The sequence below is a fragment of the Eptatretus burgeri genome, chromosome 16 (genome assembly GCF_056783735.1).
Source record: "Eptatretus burgeri isolate ZD-2024b chromosome 16, Ebu_testis_v1, whole genome shotgun sequence".
In the NCBI taxonomy this organism is placed as follows: Eukaryota; Metazoa; Chordata; class Myxini; order Myxiniformes; family Myxinidae; genus Eptatretus; species Eptatretus burgeri.
Window position 1 is genome coordinate 27,220,856 of NC_140976.1, and position 11,878 is coordinate 27,232,733.

The 11,878-nt window shown below is 44.8% G+C and overlaps 1 protein-coding gene across 3 annotated transcripts in view; it reads right to left on the reverse strand.

The window, feature by feature from the left end:
- Positions 1-7,526, reverse strand: part of DTX1 (deltex E3 ubiquitin ligase 1) — a 131,461-nt gene extending 123,935 nt beyond the window's left edge. The window contains exon 1 of one of the 3 annotated variants that reach the window (XM_085859109.1): positions 6,802-7,526. In XM_085859109.1, the coding sequence (XP_085715235.1) occupies positions 6,802-7,126 (325 nt within the window). In that variant the 5' untranslated portion in view covers positions 7,127-7,526. The remainder of the gene's footprint in view (positions 1-6,801) is intronic. The other 2 variants (XM_085859110.1, XM_085859111.1) reach the window with 2 other exon arrangements.
- Between the last annotated feature and the right edge of the window lie 4,352 nt (positions 7,527-11,878).

Below are 11,878 nucleotides of genomic sequence, written 5' to 3' on the forward strand. Positions count from 1 at the left end.
ACCATACAGTTATTACCTGAAATAATTTCAAGCTTCTGGGATGGATCAATAAAAATATATGGGGTCTCAATGTTGGGTCTTCATACAAAACCAACATTTTTTTTCTGGATTTCAACTGGTCAGATCATAAAAATTAATAGAGGTATACTCAGTTTTATGTTTGTTTCTTACAGAGCAGTTATAGAAGATTTAATCTGAAATTTTCAAGGCTCCAGCATTAATATTTAAAGAGTTGTGGGAGTTTAAAAGTAGCCGTTCATTTTGTGATACACACGACCATAAAAAATTTTTTTAAAAAATCTATAAAAATCGGGCCACAACCACATTTTCAACCCTCAATATCTCGGAGTTGACCGCATCTATGGACCTAAAATTTTACGCAGCTTCATTTTGATACCTGGGAACTATTTTATGAAAGTTTAAAGTAAATCTGAGGGGGTCAACTGGGAACATTTTCTTAAATTTGGTGATTTCAGATGGAATGACTCCATTCGCAAAAAACTGTAAAACCAGAAGAACGAAATTGTCCACAGCCAGCATATGCTACAAAAAGCTTTCGATTGTGTTCCACATTCATGGATGATACAATGCATGCAATTGTACAAGAACAACCGCAAATAATAATCAGACTGATTGAGAAGGTAATGGAGCTTTGGAATACCACATTGATACTGCAACACTTAGAAGGAAAGATCGAAATATCAGGAGTGAAGATACGTCACGGGATCTTTCAGGGTGATAGCCTTTCCCCCCCCCCCCCTCTCCTGTTTTGCCGGGCTCTGGACCCACTCAGCAACTTCATTAATGAGAAGGACATGGATATACCCTAACTTTCAACGAGAGAACTTCCAAAGAGACAGGAAAGGTAACAAATGTACTGCACTGTATGATTTAAAACTCTTTGCACAAAATGATGAAAAATTTGAAGAACTGAAATTAGTGGAAGGTTACTCCAATACTATGACGACATTCAAATGGAATTTGACCTCGATAAGTGTGCCAAGTGTACATCTGTACAGGATAAATCAACAAAAACAGACAACATAAAAATCGATCTCGATACAACAATATAGGATCTCGCCAACAAAGTATCACATAAATACCACGGAGTAGAAGAGGGCCACCAAATATGCCACAAACAATGCACGAAGCATTTGCCAAAGAATACCGTCCTGCGTAGAACACGGCTGATCCTGAAAACATAACTCACCCCAAGAAACAAAATCAAAGCCATCAACCAACTTGCAGTACCAGTATTTCAATACAGCTGTGGAACAATAAACTGGTCACAAACAGAAATCAACAAACTAGATATCAAAACAAGGAAACTCCTCACCATCCACAAAATGTTCTACAAAAATCAGTGCATACCATGAATGTACCTGCCGAGAGAAGGAGGTAGAAACTTGATGGAACTCAACCAAGTGCACAGAATGCCATCCGTCGGACTGGCTGAATATGTGAAAAGTTCAACAGACGACAGAATCGAATTTGTAGATAGCAAGGCAGAGAATGTATCCCCAACCCACATCGCAAAAAAATCCCAAAACAAGTGCAAATGGAAGATGTCATGTATGAAACTGAAACAGCAACGAATACAGCCCCAACTAGAAGGGCACTCGGTAGAGCACGTACCTCCGCCACGTAATGCCTGATCTACGAGAACATATCGGACCCAATGCGTTTTTGAAATATCATGCTATATATCGTTTTTGACCCTCTCTCTCAATGGTGAAGAATCACTTTAAAATTAAATAATTCTCATATCCAGATCCAGATTTGATTTTCACCAAAATCGAATCAGTTTGTCGTGGTCACACACCCGACCCTGTCCACCAAGTTTCATCCAGACCCGTCAACTTTTGAGATATCGTGCTATATATCGTTTTTGGCCCCATCTCTTCATGGTGAAGAATCACTGAAAAAATTCTAGTCGTCGGATCTGGATCCGGATCTTCACCAAAATCTAATCAGTTCGTCCTTGTCACACACCGAACCTGTCCACAACTTTTTGAGATATCCTGCACACAAACAAACGAAATTGCTCGTTGAGCAAGGAATTGCCAGAATAACTTTGTCATATCTCCATGATCTCTGAAAAAACAAAAACCTGGAAATCAATTTGGTTCTTATAAGTCGATAGTGCTCCTGTTTAATGAGTTATAGCACTTAGTTTGGTCATGATCATAACTTGGAAGTCAATCGGACTTGAAATGACGTTTTTAATCGCAATTTGAAAGTTTTGACCCCGACCCCTCCTGACATTCGACCCCCAACCGCAAAGAAGGGTGTTGGTGTGATACCCCCAATGAGACGTATGGTTGGATGCAGAATTGGAAGATGCACATTTTGGATTTGGTTTGAAGTCGATACGACCATTTTAGCGGACGTTATTGCGAAAATAAGAATTTCGGTTTTTGGGTGACCTTGACCTTTGACCTCGATTCACCAAAAACGACACGTGTCTAAGTTGGACCATGGCCGACGTCTGTACCCAGTTTGGTCATGATCGCTGAAACGGTGTGGCTGCTACAGGGTAAACAAACACACAAACAGATAGACAGACACACAGAATGATACACACAACCGATCAACATAATTGCCGAAATCCGAAGGATTCTGGCAATTAACAAACAGAAACAAACAGAGAGGGGTGAAAACATAATATAAACTCCTTTACCTTCGGTGGCAGAGGTAATAATAGCCAAAAATACGAAAGAAAAATATAAAGTGAAATATCAACAAATATACACTGACAACTGGGAGAATGACAAAAGAGCAGGAAAAATAAAAATATGTATGTAAAAGAAAAGAGTTGAATAGATTGGGCATGGACAAAGAAGGCTCATTGGAATGGCTCATAAGAGGTAAACTCAACTGGGATGGAGAACGAATAATTATTAATGCCCAAGACACCGGACACTACAAGAATGGCTTTAAGAAAATAGTGAGACAGAGTTGATTGGACAGGTGTAGGTTCTGCAAGATAGAAACAGAAAGTACGAGCCACCTACTATCGGGATGTAAAAAACTCATGTCAGAACAACTGTCCACACAGAGGCACAACAGAGTATGTTGAGTAATCCACTGACACATCTGCAAAAACTTCAATATCCCAGTCCCAGAAAACTCATGTAAACATGAACTAAAAACGATAATTTAGAAACAAGGAAGTAACGCTCACATCCGACCTGATGATCCCATCGAGCGTGAACATAGAAAAGAAAGCATTGAGACAGGATATCGTAATTAGGAATAAAAAAAGAGAAAACGGCATTGCTAATTGAGGTATCGGTTCCCAGTGATTTTGGCCTAAACGATGCAGAAATCAAAAAAATGAACAAATATCAAAAAAACTCAAAAATGAATTGAAAAGATCCTGGAATCTGAAGATCACCAATATTGGACCAGTGATCATTGGAGAAGAACCTCACATGATCATTGCAGCAGAGCAGAAAAATGATGAAGAACCTTTCAGAGATCTTAAAAACCATCCCTGGGAATATTAATGCAAACGAACTACAGTTGGAAGCTGTCCGGGGCTCAGTGACGATCCTGAAAAGAGCCCTCGGCACAAAACTTTGAGAACAACAAAACTTCACAGCTTGGTCCATGGATCATGACCCCTCCCCCCCCACCAATCCCCATCCTCCATAATAAAATGGAGGTGGACACTTTGAGACCTGGGAGGACTCCATTCTACTTTCTGAAACCCGCATATAGAGATAACAACCACGATCACACGAATACACACACCATTCCCTTGTATTGATAATGGCAAAGACGACATTGGGCCCAATAAAGACCAGGCACTCGCAGCAATTCCCATAGTCAAAGATGGATAGTGCTGGCATGCGTTCTTTCTCCCCTGGCGTCAAATAAGCTTCAAGGGTCGGTACCAAGCCCTCCATCACAATGTTCGTCTCAGCAGACAAAAGCGCTGCAGTGGAGTGGAGTGTGGGGATTTAATTATGTGGATCAAGTCCAAGCTGGCCTCATTCAAAGAAGCCATGTTGTAAATGAACACAAAGCACCGTTACACATTCAGCTTACTAACTGCACTTTAGCCACGCCTTCACACAACACCACAGCCACATCAATTCAACAGAACAAAATGTTGCATCGAATGTCTTCACTTTGAGTGCTTCAATAAGCCGAGGAAGCGTTGTACGGTATATGCCCAACGGAACTGTCACGAGCACACTGCCGTCACTACTGCCCGATGGAACTGACACAACCAGCAGCTCAAACTACCACATTTTGGTTTATGTTTTAGGTTAACTGCAGACAACACAAGGACAAGCAAATATGAAGGTGCCCTCAGGAACAGTCACATGTTTGAACATTTACGATTTCCTCCTGCAATCCCACATATTTCTCAACCTCAGAATGCCAAACAGAAGTACAGTTATTATCAATCATGACTGCACCCTCCACTGATGGACATCCAATGAAGGCTTCGGCCAAATAAGCCGGATGTCAACAAGGTGTACCATTCGACATTTAACTAGTTTTAGCGCAACACAAGAACAAGAGAACGCCATTGGAATTGGACCACTACCTCTCCCAAGTGTACCTGCCACTTTTCTGGAGCGTACAAAAACTCATCAACACAAGTGTAATGATGGAGAATTTGATTGGTAGGCTCAGCACGCTCCAACAGCCCATAGCCTGACTGGCAAGGCCGACTGCTCATGCCTGTCCAATATAGCTAAAGAAAGAATAAAGGAGGTCAAGATGATGAAAAGGCAAGATGTGGCAGGGCACACCACTACTGTGCCTACAGTGAAACAGAGGATCGTGGTTTCAAATAAAGTTAACACATTAAATGCTTTACTACCTCCGCCACCGGAGGTGGACCGAGTTGCGTCTTCACCCATCTGTTGATGAGCAAGATATCTCAAAAAGTTATGGACGGATTCGGACGAAATTTGGTGGACAAGTTGGTCGTGCGGCAAGGAAGAATCGATTCACTTTTGGTGAAGATCCGGATCTGAGATTATTATTTATTTATTTTTTAAAAAGAGATCCTTCACCGTTGAGAGATGGGATCGAAAACGATATCGTTTGGCGTGCTATTTCAAAAAGTTGTGCCCGGATTAAGACAAAACTTGGTGAGTGAGTTGGAAAGGAGACGAGAACAAACTCATGAGGTTTTGGTTCAAGTCCGGATCTGGATCCGGCCTATCGGTGCCATACGAAACGTAAACCGTTCAGCCTGGTGGAGGTATGCGCTCTACTGAGTGCTGTTATAGTTCCACAATGTTTTACAGATTTTCATCTGATTCTCAAGAGTGTACGCTCATCTGATTCCTGAACTACAGAGACAGAGACAGAGAATCTGAAGAATCATTTAGCTTACACACGGCTTGGTTCAACGGTCATCGAAATGACCATCTGGGAACCGTCAGATGACCCAAACCTCATTCATCACACGAACAGCACTTGCTTGGTGCAAAAGCCTGAGAACGATTAATTTTGCCGGGAGGTTGACGGCGTGCCAGGTGCGTCCAGCTCAGCGTGACGACTCCTTGGCTTTTTCACAAGATCTTGGCTATTCGTTGTTCACCTTGGCATCTTGGTTTTCTATTATCATCGCTTTTCCAAAACCTTGTGAATACTTGGCTTTTTTCATTGGCTCACCTTGGCATTTATGAAAATGAGGAGTGGTCACACTGGTCCAGCTTTACTCCAGAACACTACCTGGTGGCAATCCAATTTGTTTTATTTGACAGATATTAGCTCAGTGTGGTGATGAACAGGAGGTCGTCGATAATAATTATCAGGCAATTAAACATCGAAAACAGGAATATGAGAAACAGAAGTAACTTGAATGGGTAAAGGTGGAGAAAAGGATAAATTATTTGTTCTACCTGATAAATTTGATGGAAAAATGAAAGCCAAAGTTTTTGGGTTTGTTTGATTTTTTTTCCCCACCTGATCACAAATCTCACGATGCTAAGATTTCCAGGTTCAAGTGCAACGTCCCAGGTTGCTGCGTCCATTAACCAATCTTGTGATTATAATGCGTAGAGAAGTACAAGGACGTGCACCCAGGTGGTCGTCTTGTCCTGCATATGATTTCTGTGTAAGCTCCTCCACGAGTGTTAAATCACTGCTAAAGCCATCCAATCCATCCATCCATCCCAAAGAGAGTAATGTCAAGTGCTCAGATCTCAACCTTATTCTTGGGGATGGTTGGAAGAGAGGTGAGGCACGTTTTCACAGGAACGACACCATGGGACAAGGTCTCAACCAAAGGATGTCTGAAGTTACAACTCGAATGTCTTTCCAAGGTAGGAATGCCGGTTTATTTATATATATATATATATATATATATATATATATATATATATATATATATATATATATATATATATATATATATATATATACCTTACAATATTTAGGAACAATCGTTACAAGGTCGATCAGACGCCGATGACCGAAAGGGTCTTTGGAATCGCAAAAAAAAAAAAAAAAAAAAATTCTCTTCACTTTTGGGAAGAAATGACTTCAAAGTTGAAGATTGTTAGATGTGGTTAAATATATATATATATATATATATATATATATATATATATATATATATATATATATATATATATATATATATATGTTAGATGACAAACTACGAAGTCAACGACCATTTTGTGAGTCGGTGGTTCGTAGTTAAAGGGTGTTTGTCGTTTCCCACCACCTTGGGTATAAAATTCGGAGATCGGTGTCCGGATTAACGGCGACGTCCTGTCAGAGAGAGAACTGTGGCCAAACACCGTGAAAGCGCCAGCGGTGTCTCACCTGTATCCTGTCGGAACTGCTGCATGGCCCGCAGGTCGAGCACGTACGGGGCCAGTTGGGCCTCGGTCTGGCCGAGCATCACGGCGGCATTCCCGCTCGACCCCCCCAAGCCCGGTCCACACACGTACGCCCTGAGGGCGGCCTCAACGCGATGGCAAACCGCCGAACCGTACGGTCTCCACGCCGGAGACGACCCGCCACCTCCGTCCAGCCACTCCCAGACGGCGACCCGCCAGGCGGGTGCGGCCCCGTGCAGCGAGTATCCCGCGGGGACAGCATCCTTGGCTGGCTGCGGCCCGCCGGGCACGGCCACTTCGGCCGCCATGGCCCCGGGGAAAGCGCTCAGCACGAGGAACCGCTCGTTTATTATTCCCTTTTAAACGGCCCGTTCTGTCGTCGTCGGTTTTCCTGTTACTGCTCGGATTCTCACGAAGCGGGTCCCGCGCTCCTCTCAGCCCTTGTCATTGTCGGGAAATGGTGACGAACGACGGGTCCGTTGATCTCCGTGCGGAGCGAGTTGGACGTGATGGGGAGAAACACGCCGAGCAATGGACAATGATGTGGGAACCGCAGACACAGAGGGAGGGGATATGAGAGTGGGCGGGAAAAAATAGATCGGAAATGGGAGTGGGGGGGGCAGAGAAATGGGGCAAGGAAGGAAGAGGAAAGAGGAAGGAGAAGGAAGGGATTAGATGGGAAGATGGGGGTGATTGGCAGGATAAAAGGTTGGGGTGCTATGCGGAGAAAGAAAGCAATGATATTAAGAGGGAGAAGAGATGGAGAGAGAAAAGAGGAGGGGGTGGGTAAATAGGAGCCTACAGAGAGAGGGAGAGAGAGAGAGGAGGGAAATGGATGATATTGGGAGGAGGGGGAGGTGGGAGGGGAAGTTGGAAGGGGTTGGAGGTATGGAAGGGGAGAAAAGAGAGGTATGAGAGAAGAGGTGGGAAAGGAGGAAAGTAAAGAGGGGGAGAGAAGAAGGGTTGGAAGGGAGAGAGAGAGAGAGACAGAGAGACAGAGAGAGAGAGAGACAGAGAGACAGAGAGACAGAGAGACAGAGAGACAGAGAGACAGAGAGACAGAGAGACAGAGAGACAGAGAGACAGAGAGAGAGAGACAGAGAGACAGAGAGAGAGAGAGAGAGACAGAGAGACAGAGACAGAGAGAAAGAGAGAGAGAGAGAGAGAGACAGAGAGAGAGAGAGAGAGAGAGAGAGAGAGAGAGAGAGAGAGAGAGAGAGAGAGAGAGAGAGAGAGAGAGAGAGAGAGAGAGAGAGAGAGAGAGAGAGAGAGAGAGAGAGACAGAGAGAGAGAGAGAGAGAGAGAGAGAGACAGAGAGAGAGAGAGAGAGAGAGAGAGAGAGAGAGAGAGAGAGAGAGAGAGAGAGAGAGAGAGAGAGAGAGAGAGAGAGGGGGGGGAGAAGAAGAAAAGGGAGGTGGGAGGTGAGGGGAGGATAGGTGGTGGTGGAGAGGATGGTGGAATAAGGGAGAGAGGTGGAGGTGACTGATGGGAGATGAGAGAGAAAGAGAGAAAGAGAGAAAGAGAGAAAAATAAATGGGAGGGGGGAAGAAAGAGGGAAGAGATTAGAGAGGGAGATGTATATAAATGAGAGGAAACAGGTTAGGGCACAGCGAGACATCAATGACAGACAGTATGCTGGAATCCGACTCGTCTCACCCTGGGTTCAATGTTTAACAGAGTCTGTCTGACATGATTATTAAAAAAAACGCCGTTCCTGGTGAGTGCGTCGGGTGGTCTGGAGCACCGAGGACGGTGCACTGGCATCCTCCTGCGTTTAAATTAAGGACTTGGATCCTAATCTTATGGAACACGAGGCAGTTTGAAGACACCCACCACGTCGCAATAGGAACATCAATAAAAACCCAGTTGGCTCACTTATGACATTCAAAGAGGGGGACATGCAAGCACGTGTGATCAGCCTAATCCAGATGGTCTGGTGTGGATCAGCCTAATCCAGATGATATATATATATATATATATATATATATATATATATATATATATATATATATATATATATATATATATTATATGATGCTACAGTTTTTAAAATGCCCCCAGACAACCTTTGCTCGATCATTTAGTATTTCAAAAAATTTCCAAAATTTCCAAAATTCTGTCTTCACCTCATTAATAAATAATTTCACGGCGGGCGTGGGGTCTCCAAAATCTACGGCCACGAGCAATTATACGGCGGCCGCAGTATTTCCACGGTCACACAATGTAGCAGTCACATATGTTTTTATTTTTCGGGGAGCCACACGGCGTATTTAGAAACTGTGGGGACCGAAAACGTGGGGTTGCCGTACGGTCTTTGATTTGATGTCGCACGGTGACCTTAAGGGGGCCCTGCAGCGGCTATAGCATTTTCAAGACAGACGCAAGGCAGCCTCAAGGTGCCCGCAAGGCGACTGCGGGGGGGGGGGGGAAGGGCCCTAAGGCGAACGTGCAGCCAGACGAACGGTAACGAGTGGGTTCATTTTCTTTTCTTTTTTTTTTTTTTTACAAGTTTTTTTTTTCGGCTTGTCGATTGCTAAAGCAAACGTAGAAATGAAAAAAAGTTATAACTCCGCGTTATAATTCCACGGCGACCCCTATGGCCTGTAAAAGATAGCCAAACGGCGTAGGGCCACCCTGAGGCCACCGCAGAAACTCTGCGGCCGCCGCACGTTTCTGTCAATTCAGAGGGCGTATGGCCGCCGTATCCTCGCCGTAGAGCAAATGTGACTTAGGCCTAACCAGAGCCAATGGCTTGGGGTAAAACTTCCCGGCTAACATTAACATGTGGACTACGCTGGACCAAGAAGGAAAAGACAGATTAACTGGTTGGAAACATCCCATAGCTTAACAAGCAGATATATTTCATCAACACACTCATTTACAATTACACACAAAGGGCACATTTATTCACAATCAAACTGAACACATTAATTCGCCGTCAAATCAAGCACAATGACGAGTATTTACAATCAAAGCAACGGAAGCACGTTCAAAAGATACATGAGGAAAGTAATTACCTGAACACTTATGCAGCCGACTTAAAACAATCTTATCTATTGCTACACACAGAACATGATGCATCATCAATGGGACATGGGAGTCGACCGATGAAGGAGATGAAGGGACGAGCAGGTGATGTTAAATTATGAGAGGTGAAAGGGTAAAGCGTTACTTCGGGAGCATGAAATGTGGAGATGAAGAACGGCAGGGAACAGGATACTGGATAGAATATTGGATAGAATACTGGATAGGTAGATGAAGAAGGGAAGACGAGCTAAACCCACACAAAGCATATACCCTGAAACCTCGAAGACGCAGGAGGGTAATATTGTTACGAATCTGGAAGCCATGAGGACTCAAAATACAGGTCCTATAGCTCAGTTATTTCGATAAGTAAATGTGGATAGATAGCTCCCTTTCCCTTGTTTAATGGGTAATTGAATGTACATGCACTGCGAAATTATTTTGATAGTCAGGGTTTTCTTTTATTTTTACACCACCAACATCAACTACAACAACGCCAGCATCACCCTCACCTCGCTCTGGCTGACGCCATGGTGGGCAGAGTTCAAGGAGGAGCCTCGCGGCGCCCTCGACCAATCAGCGTGCTACGAGTGAAGTGGCCGCCGCTCAGCCAATCAGACCCCGCGACGGTGAGAAAGGCGGTCCGCGTGACGTCACCACGCCCCCGGGCCAATCAACGGACTTGCCGCTCGTTTTGGCCAATGACAGGGTGACAAGAGATTCCGCGCGCCAAAAACCGTCCAGTGAGGGAGAGCGGAGGCATCCCCTCACCCCCCCCCCCCCCGGAGAAGGGTGAATAAGGTTGTGGCGCGATCGGGCGATCGGACGAGGAGAGATCCTTCCTCCACAAGAACCGCAAGTAGGTTGCGCGCTGTCTCTCTGTCGGTGAACAAGAGAGTTTTTGAGATAGTTGATGACCATCGAGCAGGCAAGGTTGTGGTCAATCTGACGGGCAGGTTGAACAAGTGTGGAGTTATCAGCCCTCACTTTGACGCTCAACTCAAAGACTTGGAGAAGTGGCAGAGAAACCTCCTGCCTTCTGGACAGTTTGGGATACAGTGGAGAGTTTTGGTTGCCGGGACGAGTGCTGAGCGACGAGTGCTGAGCCGGGACGAGTCATCGCGGCTTGCTGGTGCCTGGTTCGATCATTGCCTCTTGCTGGCCTTGTTCGCTCGTGTCAGCCAAACCACATGAGGTGGACAGGTCCATGTCCTTTTGGGTGTACGTGTGTGTGTTTGTGGCGCCAGTCTATTCAGTAAAATTGCATAAGTGCTTGTACATAAATTGCTATTCCTTCAGTATTCGGTTAACTCTGCCTTCTTGCATGCTCCCCCCTTTCCCCCATTATAAATAAATACATGTGTTAAAAGTATCAGCTTGTTTTTGTGCTTCTTTTATTGGCTTAGCATGGCGCGTGTTGGTGAATTACAAAGGCTGTTGCCACTGTAAATGTACATTTGGACCGACGGGACTTCGGTAACCATCCGCTCGGGTTGCGCACGGGTCGGGCACGCTAACGGCTCGACTCTTACGAGTGCCATCGAGGGTGTGAATACTCGGTACCTCGCCAAGTGGATCTCTAGGTATTTTGAAGATTGGCAAATAACCCTGTACCACGTGGTGGAATTATTGACGATTCACGGTACGGTAAGGGACCCGTACCCTCGGAGTTTTCCGAAAGGTACGATCTAGATTCCGGGTGCTCGGTAGAGTCGACCCTACTGCTCCACCTAGCAGTCGTGCTCACAGCCGATACCCGGCTCCGCAACAATATAACCTACGAATCTAATTAACGACATAGCTCACTCTGGGAACCGACGTGTCTCTGGTATGCTTGGAGGTGTATTCGAAAAGCACAACGATACATCGCATGTTATTTCAAAAAGTTGTGGAAGGGTTCTTACAAACCTTAGTGGATGAGTTGGGTTGGTGACAAGAACAAGGTGATTCGATTTTAGTTCAGGTCCAGATGCAGATTCAACCTATCAGTGGGGGTATAAAACGTAAACTGTTAAGTGTGGCGGAGGTAAGTGCTC